The sequence below is a fragment of the Dendrobium catenatum genome, unplaced genomic scaffold, assembly GCF_001605985.2.
Source record: "Dendrobium catenatum unplaced genomic scaffold, ASM160598v2 fragScaff_scaffold_390, whole genome shotgun sequence".
NCBI lineage: Eukaryota > Viridiplantae > Streptophyta > Magnoliopsida > Asparagales > Orchidaceae > Dendrobium > Dendrobium catenatum.
In genome coordinates, this window is record NW_021318852.1 from 4,137,662 (window position 1) to 4,162,927 (window position 25,266).

Below are 25,266 nucleotides of genomic sequence, written 5' to 3' on the forward strand. Positions count from 1 at the left end.
ACATTGAAAAAGAGTTATACGAGACGACTGATTGTGAGTCATAAGTATAGGAGCAAGATATCCTTAAGATACACTCATTAAATATCTAAATACTGATATTGACACTATTATGAGCATTATACTAATATTATTTATTGTCATGAACACTATTTAATATTATTGATCATGATACTAAAATTATTACTAACATTAGTGTCGTTGATTATAACACATGTAGTGATTGATTAATTATAGAAGGATAAATTTATACAGATAATCAATATAGACATTGATGTAAATTTTTTTTTATAGAATTTATAACACAATATTCATTTTTATTTTGTATTGATTTTAGTTTCTTATTGAGCAATATGCTCATTACATGATTTTATATATATTTAGGAAATAATAAAGATCTTATGATATGAGATTTTCAGACAAAAAAAAAATGTTATCATATTTATTTATAATGTTCATTAATAAGCTCTAGTATAATGATTAAATTGCTAAAATGAAAGACATGCAATTCTTTTAATATAGATCTTAGAATGTGACACTATATCAATCATAACATGCATGAAATTATATATGTTATCAAGTATGCATATCAATGAGAGTTCAACATGATAGTACATCTCGTTTTAATGTAGTGTTTTTATTTATTAATTTGTCATTCATCTTATACATATGATATTTATGTGAAATTATCTTAATTGAGGTAAATGTCTTAAAAAAATAACTTATTTGGCCTCTACTTTTTGTTTCGTACGAGGCAATTTCGCTTTAAGGGTTTAATAAGGGTTTGAAGTACGGATCTTTTGAGCACCTCTACGATCCTGGGATAATAATCGAAAGCAGTCGACGACGTGAGAAGGAGAAGAGGAATTCATGAGGGGGCATGCTGGAGGCGGGACATCGACAAAAATGGTGGTGTGTGAAAAAGAAAATGATTTTTATTTCTATAAAATTTATCTCTGATAAATCTGTAAAAAAATATTTTATATCCTAATTTCATAAGCTTTTAATGTGTCAGTTAGAATATGTTATAGATTTGGTCATTCTGAATGATTTGATATGATTTTATTATATTTTAAATAAAAATACTAAATGACGCCAAATACATTATATGATAACTCAACGTGATACACTACTGATCAATTTGATTTACTGTTTCGATGTCATAAGAAGCTTGAGAATGATTGAGAGTTATAAGAATTTGAGTGACTAATTCACGTAATTCAAGGGAAATTATAAGGAGAACATTAAAAAAGAGTTATAAGGGATGACTGATTGTGAGTCATAAGTATATGAGCAATATATCCTTAAGATACACTCATTAAATCTATGAATGATGATATTGACACTACTACGAGGATTATACTAATATTATTTATTATTATGAATATTGTTTAACATTATTTATCATGATAATAATATTATTACTAACATTAGTGCTGTTGACTATTAGTTATATTGTGACTGATGAATTATATAAGGATAAATTTATACAGATAATCAGTATAAACATTGATACATATATTTTTTTTATAAGATTTATAACATATTATTTACTTTTATCTTGTATTAATTTTAGTTGTAAGATTTTAGTTATTTGTTGGCTATGTGCTTATTACATGATTTTTCATATATTTGGGAAATGATAAAGATCTTATGATATGAGGCTTCGAATAAGAAAAAATGCTATCATATTTATTTCGAATGTTCATTGATAAGCTCTAGTTAAATGATTAAATGGTTAAAATAAAAAATATGTAATTCTTTCAATATAAATCATGAAATGTGACACTATATAATCATATCATGAATGAAATTATGTAAGTTATCATATATGCATATCAATGAGAGTTCAACATTATAGAACATTCAGCTTTATTGTAGTGTTTTTTTCTAATAATTTGTCATTCATCTATATATATATATCCATATGTTATTAGTTAATCATAATTTTCAACTATTTTTATTAATCGTTTAACTTCACATGTGACTTTCAATAATTAAGGAAGAGTTTTCAATTAATTTAAAACAAACTTTCAAGATTACAAAAAAAAAAAAGAAAAAAAGTTTTAGATATTTTAGTTGTTGTGACTAAATTTGAATTTGTACATATTTAAGAACTAATTGATAAATGCATTGTTAATGAATTTTAAAATAGAATAAGGTATTCTATTTTTTTTATTAGAATGAATTTTAAAATGAAAAAGTTATATAGACATTGAAAATAAATAATTGATGCTCAATTTAAAGTATTGGTTGAGAGCTTTTATTATTAATAAACAAAATTAAAATTGAAATCTAATACCTATGATATTTATGTGAAATTTAGATTGAAATCTTATGCCTAGTCGGATTTAGTAAATCAAATTCGAATTGTGTTAAATCCTGAGAACTGTTTGGTATGCCAAATGATAAATTCTGTTAAATCTTAATAAATTGTTTGGTAACATATATCAGGATTTATGATAGTCAGGATTTAAATTTAAAGAAGATATTTATGAAATCAAGATCATTACATAAATATAATAAAACCAACTTAAGTTCATACAATATTACCAAAAATTCAATAAAGAGCAAATAACAAACTAATATTGACTAAAATGACAGATGAAATATTAAATAAGAGAATGCTTCAAAATCCTAGTTGACTTCATATATACTTCTGGGGAGATAATTTTGTTCACGATGATGGATAATTTTGACTTGCAATCTAAAATAATGTACTTGTTAAATACAAGTTAATTATTAATTATATATTTAAGTTATATCAATTAAATTAGTTATATTAATATTTAATTACTAACTATACTACTACTTTTTAATTAAGCTAAATTAGATAATTAATTTAGGTATTAATTAGACTATTAATTATTTAATTATTTTACTTAATTATTAATATTTTAAATTATATATTAATTAAGTTAATCAATAATAACGTAGAGCTGTCTAGGGTTTGCTTTCATCTTCTCTTTTCGTCCTAGCTGTTCGGCTTCGTTGCTTCGCAGGAGGTGTAGAGGTTGCACGCGTCGCTTCTTCGGCTCCTTCGTGGCTGTTCGACTTCGCTGCTTCGACGACTTTCCCTTCCTGTCGGAGCGGAAGTTACGACATTTTGATCGGAAGTAACAACGGGAGCTTGCTGGCTGTGAAGGTAACTTTCTACCTTTCGCGCGCTTCTTCGGCCAAATCCCATAAATCCGCCGAACCGAGGGATTTAGTTAATCCGGTTAATCCGTAAATCCGTAAGCCAGGATTTATCCAATCCCGGGATTTAACGCGAGCACAAAAACTTTTTGGCTGGATTTAGCGTAAATCCGACTTAAATCCCATGATAAATCCGATACCAAACAGCCCCTTAAGGTAAAATAGGCGCAAAGCAGAATTTATAATTCTGTAGGTTCTATGTTTGAGAATTTTACCATTTGGCAGGATTTAAGTAAATTCTTGCGCAAATGTTGCTCAAATCGTACTACCAAACAGCCTCTCACCTCCTTCCTTTTTGCATTTGTCTCAGGCGTCCATGTCAATCGCGTCTCAGCTTCAGGCGATCAAGTCCGTTATTAAGGGGAAAGATGATCCAATCCGTAGGCCCATCACTCGCCCCTCCGTCCTGTTCGACCCCAAGGAGGCTGCTGATATCGATCTAAGATCGATTCTTCCATTAGCACAATCCGGTAATCATCATTCATCTCCTCGTCTTCTTTAGTCCCTCCCACCACTCATGTTTATGTTGTACGAGGAACCAAGAGGTCTAACTTGTTGCACTATAATGCTGCCATATGTAGTAATATTAATTTGAATTTGCACATATTTAAAAACTAACTTCCATGCATGTAATTTTATTTTTCTAAAAATAGAATAAAATGCTATAATGCCAAACCCATAATAATAATAAAAAACTCTAGATGTGTTGCCACTAAGCGAGAGAAGTTTAATAATATTTTTGGTTGTGCATTTCACTTGTGCAAGTACATGAATTTTTTTTTCTTGTGCAGTCTAAATAACTCAAATTTGAATATGGTACACGATATGTTTTTATTTTGAATTGTATTTGTAATCAATATATTTAAAAAATAACCATAAAATCCACAAATCATTATTTTTAGTTTCTTAAATGCATAGAATATTTATCTCCTATGAATCATAATATATATTAATTTCATTAATTTGCATGTAAAGGAACCTATATTCCAAAATTTTATCCTAATTCTAGTTTCATTGAATAGCTTCTTTGCCCACATCCGTCCATGTTGTGGGTACCCTTGCCTATTTAACATTGCACCCGAATGCTGGTGCAACAACTCTTGTACACTTCATTAGTTGAAGTTTGCTCTTATCCTATTCAAATTAAATGAGGAATTGTTGTTATAGTTTGTGGTGGATCCTATGCCTATGTACAAAGCTTTGTGATGGGTTGTTTGTATTAATTCGTGTCACGGGTTGTTTGTATTAATTCGGCACCTGGAAAATTTAAATTGAATTTTGAGTTTTGTTTGGATGTTTTTGGGGTTTTCAAAAAAAAAAAAAAAAAGTAAAAAAAAAAAAAAAAAGAGACTTAATTTAGATTAAAATATTAAATTGATATTGATTTTGTATTAACCTCATTTTCTATTCGTGGATGTGTTTATAAATAGTGTGACTACCTCTTTATGGGGAATGTCATTTCCTTGTTCCAACATGATGCTTGGTTTTTCTACTTTGGTAATTTATTTTCTTGTTTATTTCTTATATATATATATATATAAAATTTTTGCTAGCTTTTTCCTCTTGATTTTGGTAAATATTGGTCCTTAAAAAACTTGATTTTTTAATATAAAAAAATATTTTTCTTGTGATTTTAATTGTTTTCAAATTCTTGCCAAAACTCAAAATGTTACTATATTTTCTTTATCAAATATACGGAAGGACTACTAATGTTTGTCTACATAAAAAATGGATAAGTTTTTGGCCTTGTTGGTAACAAGTAAGTTGTGAATTTTTAATTTATCTTTTACATAAAATCGTACTGCTTAAAGTTTTATTATTAGTAATTGCTATTGCTCTCAATTCAGAGTTCGCATTGTTGTTGTTTATTCTTCCATGTCACCAGATTCCCCCACACAAATGAACAATATCATGTGGTCGATCGACTATCAACCTTACTTTTGCCTAATCTGCATCATAATAAATGATCAATTTATTATATTCATTTTTCTTGAATAATAGCTCATTTCCATGTGTGTTCTTGAGATATCTCAAGATTTGATATACTGCCTCCATGTGCTCCTTCATAGTGTTACTCATATATTGGCTCACTATGCATTGTAAACCCAATATCTTGACTGGTAGAGAGTTATATAAGCTTTCCTACCAGACGTTGATATCTTCCTTTATCAACTGGAATCTCGTACTTTTCTATCCCAAGTTTATGCTTAGAATCCATTGGTGTACTGGCTTGTCTGCATCCCGATAGGCCGGTCTCCTTCGGTAGGTCTAAGGTATACTTGCATTGGGAAACAAATATACCTTTGCTTGATCAAGCTACCTCCATACTAAAAAAGTATTAAGTGATCCTAGATATCATTTCCATTATTTTCCATATATCATTTCCATTTTCCAGTAAGGATGATTCATCTACATATACAATCAATACTGCTACCTTGTTTCTTTCCGACAGCTTTACAAATAAGACATGATATGCCTGACATTGTTTAAAATTATGGCCTTTTACATACTTCAGGAATCTTCCAAATAATGCTTTGGGAGAATGCTTTAATCCATACAACAATTTCAGCAGTTTACACACTGTCCCTTCCATAAGACATTTGAATCCCCATTGGAATCTCCATGTAGACTTCTTCTTTCAGTTTCCCATTCAAAAATTTATTCTTGATGTCTAGTTGATGTAGGGGCAAATCTAAATTTGCTGCTAAGGAAAGAAGAATCCTGATGGTTTTGAGCTTTGCAATAGGAGCAAAAGTTTCGTGATAATCTATTCCATAAGATTGAGTGAATCTTCTTGCAACCAGTCTAGCTTTCAACCTCTCAACAATACCATTCTCCTTATGCTTTACGGTGAACAACCATTTGCAGTTCACAAATTTTTTTCCTATTGGGATATTCGTAATTATCCATGTTTGATTTTTCTCCAAGGCTAAAATTTTTCTTTAACAAACTGTCTCCATCCCGGGTGATTCAAAGCTTCTTGAATATTAGTCAGAATCTGCACACTATTGAACTTGGAAAGGAAGGCTTGATAAGTGTTTGATAATCTGTTATAGGAGAGAAAGTTTTTGATTGGATGCTTGGTGCATGATTCTTTCTAGCCATTTGATGACTTTATCTCCTTTTGAACTTCTCATTTATGAATCTTTATAGTTGCTGGATCTATTGAAGGAGATTTGACAAGTGTAAGATGTGTCTCACTGCTATGCTTATGCTGATTCTTTTTTGTTTTCCTTGAGTATACATATTGTTGTTCCTTAATTGCTGCTATTTGCAGCAATTTATTAGGACTTATGGGTGGAATTAATAGGTCTAAAGGTGGAGGTTGAGACATAGGAGATATACCTTGGGAAATTCTCGTGGTTTAGATTTCTTGTGATATTTTTGTTATTTTGACTGGACTATGTTTGATTGTATCAGAAGGAATTCCACTCCTAAGTTAGAAAATTTCTTCCACTCTCGTCTTGAATTTCAGAACTTGTGAAGTATTTGTGTTTAAAAAAAAGGTGGCATTAATGGTTTCAAATACCTTCCTAGAAGTAGGATAAAAATATTTGTAATCTCTTTTTGTCGGGGAATATCTAATGAAAACACTTTTTTTGATCTTGGATTAAGCTTGCTCTTATATTGTAAATAGATACGAACAGAGACAGAGCACTCAAAAACTTTAGGTGAAGGATTTGATGATATGAATCAAGCATGAGGATAGGCTTTCCGTAAAGTTTGTCTAAGTGTTTTAAATTTTAGTACCCGAGTAGGTAACCTATTTATTAGGTATACAACAGTAAGAATGGCTTCCCCCCATAGATATTTTGGTACTTTTGTACAACAACAACATCAAATCCTTTATTCCACTATGTGGGGTCGGCTACATGAATCATTTTTCTTCATTGTGTCTTGGTAAGGGTCAAATTTTCATTTAAATCTAATAAAGAAAGGTTAATTCTAATATTTTCTAAACAAGTCTTTTTAGATCTATCTCTACCTTTCTTAATATAGGCCAAATCTAATACATCTACTCTCCTAACAGGGTCATCAGAAGACCACTGTTTTACATGACCAAACAATCTAAGGCGACTCTATCTAATCTTATATGTCATTGGAGCTACCCCAACCTTTTAACGAATATGCATGTTCCATATCCTATCTCTAAGAGTAAATCTGCTCAACCACCTGAGCATCCTCATCTCAGCAACATTTAACTTAATATTATGCTTCTCTTTTAATGGTCGATATTTTGTGCCATAAAGCATTGCAGGTCTCACCACCAGCTTATAAAAATTTCCTTAAGTTTGAGTGATACTTTTCTATCACACAAGAAACTTGAAGGATTCCTTCACTTCAACCATCCAAATTGTATTTTACTAATAATATCCCCATCTATTTTACCGTCGTTATTAACAGTAGACCCAAGATATCTAAAACGAGTAAACTTATTAATGACTTGATCGCTCAAGCCATAAACCCCCATTAGATATATTATTACTAAAATTATACTCGATGTATTTGATTTTAGATCGGCTCAAACGAAAATCTTTAGGCTCTAAGGCTGGCCTCCATAATTCGAGTTTGACCTTCAACTCCATGTCTAGTCTTATCTACAATAAGAATATTATTCGCAAAAAGCATATGTCAGGGTACATCCTCTTGCAAATGTCTATTAAGAACATCCATGACTAAAGCAAAAAGATAAGGACTGAAGGCTGATCCTTGATGTAATCTAACTGAAATAAGAAAATACTTGGTCAAACCGCCTTCTGTTTGAATACAAGTAACAACTCCTGCATGCATATCCCTAATGGCTCGAATATAAGCATTATTAACCCCTTTCTTTTCTAGAACTCTCCATAGCACTTCTCTTGGAACTTTATCATATGTTTTCTCTAAATTAATAAATATTATATGTAGATCCTGCTTATTCTCTCTAAACTTCTCCATCAACCCTCTTATTAAATGAATAACTTCCATAGTAGACCTAGTCGTCATGAATCGAAATTGATTTTGAGAAACATTAATATCACGTCGTAACCTATGCTCCATAATTCTCTCCCACAGTTTTAAGGTATGACACATCAACCTATTTCTCTATAATTCGTACAATCTTGTGCATCACCTTTATTCTTAAAAATAAGAATCAACATACTCATTCTTCACTCATTTGACATCTTTTAGTATTCGAAATAAAATAAAAAAGTTTAGTAAGCCAAAAAATTCCTTTATATCCTAAGCATTTCCACACTTCTATTGGAATATCATCAGGTCCAATAGTTTTTTCACACTTCATTTTCTTTAAAGCCTCTCTATCTTTAGTTTTACTAATACACCAATAAAAATAAAAATCTTTATTTTCATTTAGAGTGCTAAGGTCAAAAAAGTCAATCGTATTCTCCCAATCTTCATTGAAAAGCTTATCAAAATAGCTCAAACACCTTTGCTGAATATCTTATTCTAAAAAAAAAACTTTTTGATTAGCAATATCTTATTCTAAAAAAAAGAAAACTTTTTATCTTTATCCTTAATACACTTCATTTGAATTAAGTCCTTACTACTCCTATATCTTTGTTTGACTATCTTATACATATATCTTTTGTCCTTTTTAGAATCTAATATATTATATAAATTATTAAAAGCTAAAATCTTTGTATTGCAGATTAATTTCTTAGACACCTTATGAGCCTCTTTATATCCTTCCCATTTTTCAATTTTTTTTTATCTAAACTAATTGTCATAACAAAGATTCTTATTTTTTTATCTTTTCTTAAATATTCTGATTCCACCACCAACTATTTTTATTATTATGAGCTTTTCCTTTTAAAGCTCCAAGCACATTTTTGCAACATTCTTAATATTACGAGTTACTTTTCCAACATAGCATTCACTTTCTCATGCATAAACAAAATCTTAATATCTCAAATCTTATTCTCAAAAATATTTTTATTCGTGTTCTTTTTAAATGCACCATCAAATATTAGAACATTGTTTTACTATGTTTTTCATATTGTGCCCTTTCATTTTAAAGTTCAAAACTAATAAGCGATGTCAGGTACAATCTTTGCAATCTAAATAATCTATTTTTCCTATAAGGAAATAATCAATATGAATTTTACTATATCTATTATTATAAGTGATGAGATGCTCTTCTCTTTTCTTAAACAAGGTATTATTAATTTCAAAATCATAAGCTAGAGCAAAATCTAATATAATATTACCACATTTATTAGTTGCTCCAAACCCATAACCGCCATGAATGTTTTTAAAATTTCTACCTCTCTGTCAACATGTCCATTTAAATCTTTTCCAATAAAAAATATTTTCTTCAAAAGATATCTTTTGAATTAATTCTTTTAAGTCATTTCAAAATTTTAATGTTAAACACATATCCAAACCTACTTGATGAACATAAACACTTATAATATTAATAATCTTAGCATCAACAATAATCTTCAAAGCTATTATTTTGTCTCTAATTCTATCAATTTTTATAACATTATCCTTTAAAATCTTATCTATAATAACACTTACATCATTTTTAGTACGATTTCTACCAAAATACAAAAGTTTAAATCTTGAACTATCAGTTTCCTTAGTATTCGCTCCAACCTATTTAGTTTCCTGAATGCATAATATTGCTGACAACTTCTAGGAGTAGCCAATTTTTCCTCTCAGTTACCCCATTTTGTTGAGGGGTATACGCACATGAACTCACTTGGATTATCCATTGGCTTGATAGGTATTCTCTCATGATATAATGGAAGTACTCTCTCCCATTGTTTGACTTTAAGATTTGAATTTTTGCATCAAACTAGTTTTGAATCATCTGTTGAAATGATTTGAATATCCTTTCAGCTTCAAATTTTTTCTTCAATAAATCCAATTGAGTCTAGTATGATCATCAACAAATTTCACAAACCACCTTGCACCACTTATACTTTTAACCTTTGAGAGTCCCCAAATATCACTATGGATAAAGGCGAAGGGTTTAGAAGGTTGGTAAGGAATAATTGGTTAAGATGATCCTATATGTTTAGCCAATATGCAAGTTTCATATTTGAATAAACTTGAATTTTTATTAATAAATAAATGGAGAAAAAGCTTTTCAAAATGCATGAAATTTGGACCTAACCAATAATGTCACATGATAATCTCTCCATCTTGATTGACTCTAGAACGACTCTCAACAAACTGACTCATAATAGGATGATTCTTAGCAACAATTAAGGATTTGGGTGTCTTGATGTAGTATAACCCGGAACACTTCTCAACACTGTCAATCGGAACACTTCCATCTAGTTTGTTTATTTTAAGCTGGACTGTTGAATTTTAGTATCTGAAGTTCAATTTGTTATGGTTGAATTTTTTTCTAGTCGGTTAGATTGATGCAGTGATCTTTGGCTTTATTGAATCAAAGGCATTTGAGGTGGTGGTCTTTGGCATTATTCATTAATATATATATATATATATATATATAATTTTCAATGTTCTTAAGCTGTATTTCAGGTTTGGAAGCTCTTATCAAGGTGGACGACCGTTTCACAAGCTACATGTCTACTCTTTTTAGCCATGCAACTCTTGAAATAGACAGGGATAAGATGACTGCAAAAGAAGAGGAGAAGCTGAACAAGTCAATATGCTCATACCTGCAGCTGTTGGCAGGTCAATTGCATCTTCCCTCTGCCCTTGGGACGTTGGAGTATCTCATTCGTAGATACCAGTACGTTATTCTTTTATAAGCATTGTCTTTGCAATTCTTTAGAATTTTATTACTTTTGCATACTGAATTTTTATGTATAGGGTTCATGTCTTCAATGCCGAGGAGCTTGTTCTATGTGCACTACCTTATCATGATACTCATTTTTTCGTCCGTATTATTCAGTTGATGGATTTTGGGTGAGGAACCGTTAATGTGATTGCAATTTTTCTCATCTCTTCTCTAAATTTGTGTTTTGTAATAATGTAGAAACAAAAAGTGGGCTTTTTTGGAGGGTGTGAAGTCATCTGGTGCGCCACCTCCAAGAAAGGTTATCGTGCAGCAGTGCATTCGAGATAAAGGAGTTTTGGAGGCCTTATGCAACTATGTAGGCATCCTTTATCTAAACTTTGTATTCCTTTAGTTGGATGTTGAGATATGTATTTTTTGCTGTTTTTTTCAGGCATCATCAACTAAAAAATTCAAGCATTCAAGACAAGTTATCTGCTTTTGCACTGCAGTAACTGTGGAGGTTCTTGGTTCTCTTCCAAAGCTTGATACTGATACAATACAAAGAATTTTAACCTTTGTATTCAATGGGTTTAATCCTGTTGTTGGTGGAAGTCCTGATCACGTGGTGAGTTATACTGTTTAGATTGTGCCTATGAACCATTTTTGGTTAGAATTATTTTTAATTGCTCTCTCTCCCATGAACACAAATATGCTTTACATTTTTATTTGAGCCTATGCATATTTTCAACTTCAAATATAATATATTCAAAATTTTAGTTTATTTTTGCTTTTGGCATAGCAGTTGTTAAAAAATGCAGCACTATGGATTATAAATGGAGGCTATCATTGTGAGGCTATAATAATAATAATCTCTCTCTTTAAGTTTGGTGTTACTTCTGTGTAGCCTTTCTTCACTCTTTATTGTTTTCAAATGAAGAAATCTAATGAAGAAGGAAAGCTATGTCGAACGAAGCATTATGCACTGAAGCAACATCTTTTAGCAAGAAGTAAATGCTTTGGAATGATAGTTATGTGAAATAATAACTTGTAAAGGAAAAACAGTGAAATGGATTAAGAAAAATCATATCAATTTTGGAGAACCAATTGATTTAATGTTAGGAAGATCTACTATGTAAGTAATTTTTACATTATGAAAAGTAATGGAGAAGCATATGAAGAGAAAAATGATATTCATATGATTTTTATTGACTTTAAAAAAGCATATGATCAGGTACCATGAAAATTAATTTCGTGTATATTAAGGTGGAAATGTGTGTCAAAGATAGCATGATAGAGCACTTACTAGTATTATAAATATTTGTGGTGTGATCTAAGAATTATGTAGTTTTACATAAAGGATCAACATTGAGTTTATATATATATATATATATTATATATTTTATATTATATTATATATATATATAGATATATATATATATGTATATATATTTATGTCGTGTATTTTCCGGTAGGTGGTCGTAAAGGGAATGATATTTAAAGAAGGATTTGTGGTGTATAGCTTTTTGTAAGTTATATATAATATTATGGCAACGAGCATCTATTGAAATAAATGAAAAAAAATCAGGACCAAAATGTAGTGTTGGTTACTAGAATTTTTTGACTAAGATTTAAATATATGATATATAATTTTTAAATTGGCATGAATTATTAGCAACTGTCATTTTTATTTTATTATTTAGTAGCATCTAAGATACACCTGTTCAGTGTATAGGTAACATCTCTGAACCATTACTTAAAGGAATAAGATTATAGTAGTTGAAAATGTAACTTAAGATATTAGTGTATTGAATAAATGTAGAGTTAAGTGCTTCATGGAGCTTTTTATGTAGGGAGATGAGGAGCTTTAAGGATAAAATTATATATGCCTCAATTAGAATATTGTGTATGGATCTTATATTGGGGGTCACTGAAAGAGTCATGATAGTCTATAGTTGATTAACATAAATAATAGTGGTTAAGAAGATCGTATGATTAAATTTTAGGATGCATAAATTAAAGTGAAAATTATTATTGGGACGAAGGTTGGAGTGACATTCATGTGTAGGCAAGGGGGGGGGGGTCAAATCAAATCCTAAATTTTGGTTTTGACTACTCTTGGGCTTGCTAGCTCATTAATACTTTGAGCTGAAATTTAGCTCATTATGAGCTGTTTTTTAGTTCATTTATTGAAGTAAAAAGTTTAGCTCATTTATGTAAGTTTAGTGGAAGCTCATTATGATGGATCTTTGGCCCTTTGGTTCCCGTGGCTGGTTGCTTGGCTCCTGTGGATGGCTGCTTGGTTCCCTTGCCTTGGCCCTTTGGTTCCCGTGGATGGCTATTTGGTTCCCGTGGCTGGCTGTTTGTTTCCTGTGGATGGCTGCTTGGTTCCTGCGTCTGGCTGCTTGGTTTCGCTGCTGGCTGCTTGGTTCCCGTGGCTTTTCTGCTCTGTTTTGCTGTGTCGTATGGGGCTGCTGTTTGGTGGCTGTTGGGGGGGGGGAATTCTTTGAGTTCTTCCTAGTTTTCTGTGCAGATTTCCTGCTGCTGTTTTGTATTTAATGTTAGCATTTTGGGAGCTGTTTTTGGACCGAATTTGGACAGCCTTTTGCCCTTTCTTTTCCCCTTAATTAATTAGTTTTAAATGAACTTTTAAGTGGTTTTTTGGTTTCCCTTTTGTGCCTATATATTAGAGATGTTTTGAGGCATAAAAGGTTGGTTGAAAATGTGATTTTTGGAGTAAGAAAACCTGAGGGTTTTATTGGAAAAGCTTGAGGGCTTTGTACGCTTCTTCTTCTTCTCTATCTTGAGATAACTTGCGAGTTACTCCTATTCCTCGTCTTGGCTTCTAATCCCTTGCTTCTCTACGCAAGTGCCACCTCACCTGTATCCTTCTTCTCAACGATTGGCAAGCTCCTTTCTATTTGTTTGCGTCCAAGTTCGTAAGGTGTTTGTGTTCAAAAGTTGTAAGTGTCTTTATATGATATAAAAAGGTGTCTTTTTAGTATTTTATATTTTTTTGTAGTATTTTGTGCATCTTCTAAGTTATAGGAAGAGTCTTCTTTTGTTAGCAAAAATTTGGGGCCCTCTCCCAAATTTTTGCTTGCATCAGACATTTATTGAAGATAAGGTGATTGGAAATAGAGTAAGCTGGTTTGAACTTGAAGGGTAGAAAAAGTACATGTTAAGTAACTTGATAGAATTAGTATCTGAGCATTGAGAATGCAAAGAAATGGACTAAAGTTTACATGGATAGAAGATGCAAAAAAAGTTTTACAAAAAAAGGTTTAAACCTTCATTCAATACTCAATATAAACGGAGAAAAAATAAGAATTCCTAACTTTCACCCTAAATAGTTGGGATATGATTAATGATGATGCTGACGACGAGCAAAAATATTTAAAATAATACTTTTATAACATTTACCTCCGTTGTCTTGCTGATGTAGGGCGCTTTAGGTTTAGGGTTTCTAGTGTGAAATAATATTAGATATTGAAAAGAAGCCTAAATTTTTTTTTGGACATAAACTCTTAAATAAGTTTTGGTTACCTTTGATGAAAATAAAACAACTGAGAGAAACTAATTCAAATGAAAAATTCAATGTTCTACTAGAAATAAGAATAATGAAATCAGGATCAATAAAGTCACCAACTTTTTTCATGCACTTGATGGAAACCATATTTGCATCAAATTGGACCAAATTCAATCATATTTCAAACTAACAGAAAAACATAGAAGATGAAAATAAGAAGTAAACTATATACCATAAACTAAGCTCCTCACGTGTACAAGGTTATAATTTATCCAAAATGTTTAGTCTCTTGATCAAGGAATTGAATTTCAGAAATAGGTGCAATAACATATCTAAATATAAAATTTATTCAATCTTTAATTGAGTTTTGGTACATGTTTCCTATCTTAATTTATGATAACAGAGGCAATAAATCCTCTTTCATAAGCTTTAATGCCCATAAAGATGTACAAATATGAGTCACTGAAGATTCTTTCAGAGCTTCATGAAGGACGAAAAATAGAAGTTGAAGAATGGATTAAAAGTTTCATGAAGGATTTGCTGACAAAAAATCCCTAGAATAGAGAGCATAAGGATATAAGATTTCCCAAAAGAAAGCAGAACTCCTGTGATAGTACTGGATCTTGCTAATTGAAAATTCCACATGATTAACTCACAACAAGAATAAGCCATCTTCAGTGATGGTGATTCAAATACCATTTATATATATTTTTTGTTAAGTGACATCTTTGTTGTACATTCAAAATTCTATTTAAAGTAAAAATAATAAAATAAACCCAAACAACTTTGAGGCTGATCATCTTATTGCAGGCATTCTGCTTTTTTGACCATTGTGGACATCTAAGTTTCTCCCCCCAACAAACAATAAAGAAAGTGCATTCTCATTAAAAAATGTGATGTTTTTTGGGAAGCGCATGTTATGGTTTTGTTACAATTGTTGATATAGTTAGTTTTGTTTAAAGCAGAATTCAGACATGCTAGTTACCTTCAGTTTTTTTTATCTCTGATAATAGAAGAAGGATGTGTATGTATTGAATAATGCAATCACTACCATCGTAATCTTGCTTGAAAATACTAATCTTATTGATGTTTTTTTTTTTTTTTGTAAATAAGCGAGAGGGTTGGGTCAAGTTGATTCCGTTGTGTAGATCAGTTTGAATAATGCAATCACTACCGTTACTAATGTTTTTTCAAAAGTGAAATCCAGATTGAATAATTAATGTAGATACTTTGACCAGTGCTATCCATCCCATCACATGTTTGCTTTAGGCTTTAGCTAATTCTTCTGAAGGCAACTCTAACTCTCTTCTTTTTTATTTTGTTTTGCAACTTTCTTCTTCAGTTTTTTTTCTTATCTTGGTTTTTCTATCTGCAATTACGTTGATGCTGTGGTTCATTTGTTTCCATTCCTTGAACATTTGTTGTAGAAGTGGATGCTACTGAAATTAAAGCTTCTGAAAGGCTTTGTTTTTTTTGAAGGCATTTATTGTTCTTTTTTGCGGTTCTGATTTTTGGATTAATTTTGTATGTGCAACTTGTGTGACATATTTCCTATCATCTCTACAGGCAGGTGCACTAATGGTTGTAGGCTTAATGGCAACTAGAGCCACATTGGCATCTAAACTTGTTCAAAATTTGGTTTTCATCATTGCGCGGTTTGCTGAACGCGAGGCCAGAAAATCATCCGACTTGCCAATGCTTCGTGTTACAATAATGGCCATAGTTACCCTTGTTCAGGTAATGTTTCAAATTTATTTCTCTGTTGGGGTAGTTTTTGTTATGTTTTCAAAGCCAATTTTTATCGTTAACTTGGTATGCAACAAGTTTAAGATCCTTCTAATGGGTTTGCTATACTTTCAAGGTTCCAAATTTTTATTAAATTACTAGAACTGAGCTGTAATGAAACGTGTCCTGATATCTGTTGCTACCATTAGACTATTAGGTGTTTTTGATGGAAATGCCAATTTTCATCTAAGCTTTTGGATCTTCTGGGAAGGGTTTGATGTGTAGTCTATATGGAAAGTAGATCTTTTCAAGGCGTTTAACCTCATTCACGTTAAAATTGTGAATCTTTTTGTTGTAAAAATGCATTGACCTGGTTCATAGATAGTGTACAATTTATTTTGCCTACGCTGGTATTCTCGAAGAACATATGATGAGGACATCCGACAATAGAGAATTTACTAGAAGAGAGGCCGGAGATCTACAACCATGATTACACCACTCTATTTTGAGATGTTATTTGTATTTGATTTATTAGTGTAACATTTCAATTTGTACCCTCACTTGAGGGAGTAGGTTCATGTGACCCCATGGGGCACTTTTGTCTTTTTATTTTTACTATTGTATTTGATTATTTATAGCTCATCCTCTTTGGAGAGGGTAATCATGAAAATTATGAAAAGAAATTTCTGCACTTGTGTTTTGGGAGAGCGTGAGAGTTCTTATCAGAGTGAAGTCCTTAGGTGAGGGCAAAGTACTTCCCGTCAGCCACAGGAAGCGTCCGGGCTCACGGTCCACTCCTCCCTCCCCCTTCCAAACCGCCGGCTACCATCTCCTTCCTCTCCAAACCGTCGACCACCCCCCCACCCCTTCAAAACCGCTGGCAACTGCCTCTTCTCCACCTAAACCGCCAGCCACCACCTCTTAAATTAGATATAGATTTAGGAACTTTCCTAAATTAGAATTTGTAATTGAGGAAAGTATTTGAAATTCAAATTTGAATTTCAAATAAGTTTTAAATTCTTTCCTTTCTTGCATGAGCTAATTTAGGGAAGTAATTATGATGATTGGGCTCATCATAATGGCGGTGGAGATGGGGATTTGGACTGTCGACAATGGGGGAAGGGTAAGGGTGGCGTCGGTTAGGGAAGGGAGGGGAGGGGCTGGTATAGCCGGCGGCTTGGGGATGACAGGGATGGGCCGATGGGTTGTGGAGGGGAAGGGAAAGGCTAGGGAGGGCTTTTGCCGGCAGCAAGGAGGAAGGTTGTGGGTGGCAGCGGGTATAGGAAGAAAATAGAGAAAACCAAAAGCTCACCCAAAGGGGCTGTAGGGTACTTCATTTGAACCTCTCTTAGGCTTCACCTCTCCTCTCAAGAGCTCACCAACAAGAACTCAAAAAGCTAAAATTTTTATTAATTCATGATTAACCTCATACAAAGCAAAAGACCTCTATATATAGGCCTCAATAATAAAGGAAAGAAGAAAGAAAGACTTAAATGCCCTCGGGGCTACAATAAAACTCACTACCCATTGGGATAAAATAAGAAATATGAAATGCAAAATAAACAAAATCTAAATACATAAAAAGTAAAGGCTCTGAATCGTAACCATCAATCTACGATTCCGTCGATGGTACACTTGTCGAAATCTCTGGCTGATGTCCTCATCGGTAATTCTCACCGAGTAGGGTTAATATTAATTTAAATATAGATCAACTAAGTAGTTGTTAATTCAATTTTAAAGATCTGTCACAGATATGTAATTTATCTCAAGATCAACAAATATTATATCTTATCAAGATAGAGTTGAATGTTAAAAAATGTGTGATCTCCTTTTTTGTGGAAGATGGTCATTTAGTTGTTGGTGGTTTTAAATATTAATGTGGGATTTGAAAGTTTGCGCCTAGCTCTTTTGAGATTGCTTGGTTTCAGGTCAAATTTTTAAGGGATAGAATGGATAGTAGATAAGACATTATTTAGATACTTTATTCTCATTTTGCAAAAAACTTAAATATTTGATTTTAGATTTTTCAGGTGCATAATCCATTGGTTAATTACCCTCAGGGGCGGATCCAGCTTCTTTATTTAGGGTGGGCAAAAATTTTTTTTTTTGCGAGGGATGGGCAAATATGCTTAGGATTGATAAAAGTATGGCAAAAAAAAATTTTTAGGGGGGGGCAAAATACCCAAAATATTTCAAAATCTCCCCTCTAAATATTTAAAATTTTTTTTTTGAGGGTGGGCATTTGCCCACCCTAAGCCATGGGTGGATCCGCCCATGATTACCCTTATAAGTGGTGATTGGTGAAAGAGACTTTTCGGTTAATGTTAATCGTTAGACGCTAAATGCATAACATATAGTAGCATCAATTTGATTTTATGACTTAAAAAGTTGTGTTTTTTTTAAAGTAGATAGTGAGAGCAATGATGAACCCGATCAAAATCCTATAGTTATTCCGAGTTGTCGCTGATCTTTATCTAGTAACAAAAGGCTTTGTGCCCTATCAAGTGTCCCATAAGAATCTTAATTCAAGAGGTTAAGTCATTAGGAACATTTGGGCTTTGTTCTTGATCATAATTTAATTGTGAAACTTTGTGGTGAAATCACTTGATTTGAACTTATGATTTTTTAGTTGTGCCATATAATGGCAAAACCATTCAATTAGGGGAGACATGTCACATCTTTATTGGCATGAATTTTTTTTTTGAACAGTGATTATAGTGTGACTGTCTATATCATATTTGCTTTTGTGATTTAAGGTTATCTTAAATTTATCATTCTTTTCAATTATTGCGGATGGTAGATGGATTTTTGCTTTTAGTTTGTGGGTGTTAGATTTCACTTGAATATTTTTATTGAAATTGCTTTTTTTTTTTTTAAGTTTTGTATTTTTATTAGGAATTTAGGCCTGAAATAATTTACAGTAGGATTTGGGTGCATTTTAAAAATATGATCCCCTTTGATTGAGATTCTCAATCAACACAAACATCATTGGGTTATCTTGTTTGAAGCATTTGTATTTGTAATTAAGGGATATTTCAATGATTGCATTTTATCACCTTAAATCTTGTCTACTCAAAGGATCGGGTTCATAGATTTGCATTACTTGAGTTCATTTGAAACATTCTTTTCGTCATGGACCTTTTCAACTCTACTTCTATATGTAAAAGATTGGGTCTGTGAAATAAAACTCATTATTGTTCCTTGTATGTTTGACACAAACTTCATATTTTGAATGAACTCAAATAATGCAAATCTATGACGAAAAGAATGTTCCTTGAAAGGCTTTGAAGGCTTTTTGCAAGCAAAAGACAAAAATCTTGATTTAAGATTTTTCATTGAATATTTGATTGCAAAATTTACTTGAATGCATTGGGAGTAGGAATTAAAATCCTTCTTTAATCTCTATTGTTTTTGGAACTTCGTCAGCTCTCTTACTAGTGATGTGGAGGATTGAATTTGAGAGTCGGACCTATGACCCTAACCTATAGGTAAGGTGGCTCCCTCAAGTGTGTGCATATATGTGGAGTTTAAGTTTGAATATTGAAATTGAGTTTGAATTTTCAAAATAAATGCAAGCCTTTCAAAATGTTCCCGTGCTTCACGAATTGGGGGAATTCGAGTTTGTCTTATTTTCAGTCTGCATAGCATTATTTGATTTTATGTTCGAGCATTTAGTATGCTTGTAGTAGCACATGCAGACAAGCTCGTGATGTTCATAAAGGATTTGAAATAATTCAGATTTGATTGTTTGCATGAATACGTCGTCGTTGGAATGTGCACACCATTTTCATTTTAAACTTAATATTCTCCTAATGTTTGCTTGCATGTATTTATTGAGGATTCAATGGTGATTCAGAATTTGGTTGTGCACTTAAAGCGTTGTAATTCGCTAGCATTTAGTTCACAGTTTGTTGAAGCTAACCCCATAAGGAGTATTTCTTTGCTGTTAATAAGAGACTTTTATTTGGTCAGTTTCATACATAGTTGTTTATTGTTTCAATTATTATGAATTGTTAATGGCAGTGAGAAGTCATGCTTGTGCTAATATGACAAGTTTTCACGTCTTATTTTGTTAGTAGAAGAGTTATCAACTCTCTTGTAAGTCCAATCTCGTGTTCATTTTCTTTTTTCTTTTAGTCTATATAAAACACATTTATAGTATTCTGAATATTCATTTTTTGTATTTTTAACTTATCAATTTTCAATTTATTGTGTTTATGTTCATGAGCCTCTTTTTACTTTGACATATTTAAGTTCTTTGCAAGCTCAGTTCATTAGAAACTTCGATAGCCTCCCAGCATCTCTCTCGTGTAGGGGGCATTTATGAGGAGTTTGGGCTTGTCTGCCTCAACAACATAGATGTCTATTGTCGATGTCCTAAGGCACCTTGATCGTGGTTTTCGAAATCCACCATGCAAGAAATGTGCGCATGAGATATATGGATAAGAAAAATTTGAAAATAAAAATTTTCCCCAAAGGGCTAAGAAAAGTGTGCCTCAGGCATACCTGTTGCATCAAAGTGTTGTTGGGAAGTTTACCTTGCCATGCTATTAAAAGCATGCAGGGGTTCGCCAGTCGCACAAAGCATGACTCAAGCAGGATTTTATGAGTTTTTAAATGATTTTTTTTTACATGCGCATGATAGTGTTGAGGAGTCAACGATGAAATAATGAAATTAAATGCAATTTATTTCCTTTCTCTTTTTTTTTTTCTGAAATAGAGAATCTTCTATCTAATTATTTTTACATACATATATATATATATATATATATATATATATATATATTCACACACACACACAAACACAGAGGTTTGATGGATGGAGGTTTTAAAGAGAGTGTGTGTAGGGAAAGTGAAGGAAAAAGGTGAGTTGGAAGTGGTTAATTAGGTGGATCTATAAAGGTTGATGATTGTGAGATTCTTCAGGAGGCCTGGCGGTTGAAGAGATGACAACACAACAATTAGATTTGTTTGAGAAGAGAATATCACATTGAATTGGAATTTGTGTAGTAGTAAAATCACAAGCAGCAGCTCAGGAAGCTGTGACGCAACTAAGCAGAACTATCATGTTTATGGGGGGGGGGGGGATCTGCGGATTTTGTGGGTGGCATGATGCAGAATAAATTGTGAATTAGGGGCAATGGGACGTGGCATGATGCGCTGTGTTGAGTGTGCGACACATGGTGTAGTAATGTGGGCTACTGGTTATAAGGGGTATGCCTATTGCAGGAGAGGGATGCATTGGCAGGCATGCTGTGCAGGTTGGTTCAACTTGAAATAAGGGTTACATGATATGGTATTTGAGTTGCATAACTCAACCCGAGGAGCAAATTTATGAGAAGAGATTAAGAGAACTTAATTACAAGGTTGCCAGCACAAGTTTTAATACCAAAATTTGATGGAGGGGCTTTTGTGTGGTGCTTTGGTTGTTTTAAGAGTTGTGCTACATCAATTTATTTACTAATTGTGATGAACAGCAGAAGAAGGGGAGCTTTAACTTTGTGTGGATTGGTGATAAAACATTCACAAGGGAGAAGAAAATAAACCTACATGACCGGATTCTAATAATGCATTTTATGGATTAACATTTCAAGCATTGCTTGAAGTCTAGATATATGATGGAGGGGAAAAATCTGCTTACACAACTTAGAGCTATACATGTACAAAAACATTCAAATTAAAATCATTTGCTTATCCATTGGATGATAATAGCCTTATAAAATAATTTAAAGATAGAATAGGTTAAAAATTCAGCTATAATTAAAATGAGCATAAAATTGCTTGAAAATGGATGCATTCATGTTTTATCATTTTATATATTTTATTTTTCCTTATGTTATTGGATGCTATGTAAGTTTATTTTGTATTTCCCTATGATGAAAAACAACCCATGATCATGCTTGGGTTTGGTGCTCTAGGAAGTTGATGTAAAACGCACTTGTGAAGATGAGTTGCTTACAGAAATTTGCACGCTTAATATTTCGAGAACAATATTAAATAAAACTTATGCCGATTTAAACGCTTAAGATAAAACAATAAGACGATGAAACAAGCTTAGGCTAAATTACATGCATACGAGTTAAGATCGTAAAGTAGCCAATTTAATCTAACATTGCATACATGAATGATTTTCAACTATAAATCCCAATGCTAATAATAAGATTAGGCACGATGCAAGAATCCCTCACTCAACTCTCTAGTAGTATTAGGTTTTAGCGAAGGAGAACTAGCATGCACATAGTGAATCAAGTACAACCACAATAGAGTAATAGACTAGGAAGATATGAGAGTTGGGGAAGAGTTCACCCATAAACGATGAGATGTGAAGCTCTAGTGTGATCATTGGAGTGTTAGAGGAGAAGTAGACAACAATCTGACATTTCCTAGCTGCCTTGAACAACCTTTGGGAGCCTCGCCAATTAGCGGGGTAGCAAGGGGACGGTGCGGGCTCCTCTGGACAGCAACCACAGTAATTGGGACAGCAGTCTGGAGTTGTGGAGAACTCCAGACAGCAAGTTCTCAGCTCACAGAATTCTGGACAGCGACTTTTCTCCAGAAAATCAGACTTTGGTTGATTCGTTTGACGGGAAAGTGATGGTGAATGGGCTCAAGGACTTCCCCATGGTTTTCTCCTCGTGAATTAATTCTGGGAGCTAGGGAGAGTGGTAGGCGGGTAGAGAGAAGGGTTTGAATGCTTGCCTATTCAATGATTTCAATTAGGAATGAGTAAATTCAATCAATCCCAATTTGAATTTGAATTGGACTTAATTTAGGGATTTAAATGGGGAGCATTAAAGGCGTAATTAAAAGAGAAAGAGGGATGGAGTGGGTCGGCCTAGAGAGGGGGGGGGGAATTGTGTCCACATTCAAAGAATGTGAACCAATGCATTCATTGCAAGTGGGAATTAGTCTGATATATTTCTGATTTAAGGTGATTTGGTGGGATTTATTTTGAATTTTTGAATTCAATTAAGTGGGATGGGAGCCTTTAATAGGAAGCAATAGGATTTAGCACCAATTAATGGGTGGCCGGACGGCATCACGAGGGGAGGATGGTACGGGTAAGATTTGAATAAGTTCATTAAATGAGGTTTGCCAGCATAGGAAAGAGATAAACAACCTCTTTAATTTAAAAATTAAATCGATTGAAATTTAAAAACTTTCTCCTTATTTGGGAACTTTGCAATCTAGGAAAGTTTTTAAAAATTCAAATTAATTTCAATGATGGGTAAAATTTTCCTATCTGCTTGACTCGCTCTAGAGGAAGCCATGATGACGTTTGGAGTATGCACAATGGTAGGTGAGCCATGTAAGGGGCGGTGGCCAAGGGAAGGTGGAAAGGAGTTGGGGTCGGGTTGGAGGAGAGGCGTTGGGCTGTTGGTTTGAGCTTGAGGTGGTGGAATTGGGAGAAATTTGGGTGGGGGGGGATGGCCTGGGTGGAAGAGCTAGGAGGGGTCGGCGGGTGGAATGGGGAAAAGGGAGAAGAAGAAGAAAATAAATTAAAACCACGAGTCGCGGACTCTTCCAACGACTGGTGGGTATTGCGCTTGCTCTTCTTGTGCTCTCTCTCCCTTCTCTCTAGTGCTCACACAAGAAGAAGAAGAAAACACATGAAATATTCATTATCAAATCATCATCCCAAATTACAAGTGAGCTAGCATATAAATAGGCCTTATGAAAAGAAAAAAAACAAAGACTTAAATGTCCTTTGGGCTACAACACCACATGACCACCCCTAGGAGTAAAATGAGAAAAGAAAAAAATAAAAATAAACTAGTACATAAGACACATAAAAAATAATAAACTCCAGATCGTAGCCGTTGATCTTCCGATGTCCTCATCATTCTCTCCGGGTGGGAGAAAACTCGACTCCGTCGAGTGGGTGTCTCGAGAACTTCTCGTGCATTTGGGTCGATCTGCTGTAATTCCTCGCGCTCTGACCACGTATCCTCTGACTCTGGTTTTCCACTTCACCTAGTCAAATATCTTCTTTGTCCAACCTCTTTTGTGGAAATAATGTCATCACTCAGAATCATGTCAACCTTCTCCGCTATAGGTATTTTGGGAATATAATTTTTTGGGAGTGGAGGTAGGCTTTGGGGTTCTCATAAGGTGGGGTCACACAAGGCTTAATTTGAAGTGGATTTGGGGTTTAAACTCTGGACCTTCATAGGCCTACTAAATCTTCTATGTTAGAAAAAGAATGAATGTTGAACTCTGCAAGCAGATCCACCATGTAAGCTTTGTCATTGATTTTATTGACTATTTTAACTAATCCCGCACTTCTAACATGTAATTCCTTTACAGTTCCTTGTGGGAACCGCGCTGGACGAATCCACACCATCTTTGAATCACCAACCTCAAAAGTTTTAACTTGTCGTTTAAATTTAGCATGAAGTCTATAATTATTATCGTTCTATTCAATTAGGCGTGCAATTTCCTTAAGTAGGTGATGCAAATGCGATGTAAATGCGGCATGTGCTATGCGAATTCATATGTCTAAAATTCAAGACTCAACAAGATAAATAATATGTGAATGAAGTGGTGCAAGGGGCTTGATATGCAAGATGAGTTAAATGAAACGTGGATTCACACACAAATTTTAAACATAGAAAATTTTTGAAAGATAATAGACTACAAAAACGCACACAACATACTAACTCACAAGTACACATAGATGGAATAAAGACAGAAGAGTCACGAAATGAGGGGATCTAAAGTGTTCAGGTCTAAGGGAATTGGTGTAGGGGGAGCAATGAAGACGTCCTTAGCTACCAAGGCATTTCTATAGGAAGTTTTAGTTAGGGTCGTAGGTAGTCTCCTAGGGGCAACGGGGTAATCTAGCAAATTCATCCAACTAGGAAAGAGATGGTCCTTAACAGGGAAGGACAAGAACATAGCGGGCAAAACGAATGAATCAGGAACAAGATAAGATGATGGGTCCTGACTCACAGCCATAATGGGATAGTCCAAAGAGTCATCAGCAGGTATGTGACTCAAAAGACGGGGTAAAGTTTCCAAAACAGATGTGGACACAACAGTTAGAGAGATGTCATGAGAGTATGGGCTAACACTCTCTCTAACATTAAAGTCGGTATGAAGACTGGAGAGGTAAGCCCAA

General features: G+C 33.3%; 1 protein-coding gene across 3 annotated transcripts in view; it reads left to right on the forward strand.

Annotated features, from left to right (window-relative positions):
* The first annotated feature begins 3,086 nt into the window (after nucleotides 1-3,086).
* LOC110107782 (uncharacterized protein At3g06530) overlaps nucleotides 3,087-25,266 on the forward strand; it is an 88,976-nt gene continuing 66,796 nt past the window's right edge. For all 3 annotated transcript variants that reach the window (XM_020838159.2, XM_020838160.2, XM_020838161.2), the window contains exons 1-7: nucleotides 3,087-3,142; nucleotides 3,506-3,665; nucleotides 10,693-10,906; nucleotides 10,987-11,082; nucleotides 11,153-11,270; nucleotides 11,346-11,519; nucleotides 15,987-16,157. In XM_020838159.2, the coding sequence (XP_020693818.1) occupies nucleotides 3,512-3,665; nucleotides 10,693-10,906; nucleotides 10,987-11,082; nucleotides 11,153-11,270; nucleotides 11,346-11,519; nucleotides 15,987-16,157 (927 nt within the window). In that variant the 5' untranslated portion in view covers nucleotides 3,087-3,142; nucleotides 3,506-3,511. The remainder of the gene's footprint in view (nucleotides 3,143-3,505; nucleotides 3,666-10,692; nucleotides 10,907-10,986; nucleotides 11,083-11,152; nucleotides 11,271-11,345; nucleotides 11,520-15,986; nucleotides 16,158-25,266) is intronic.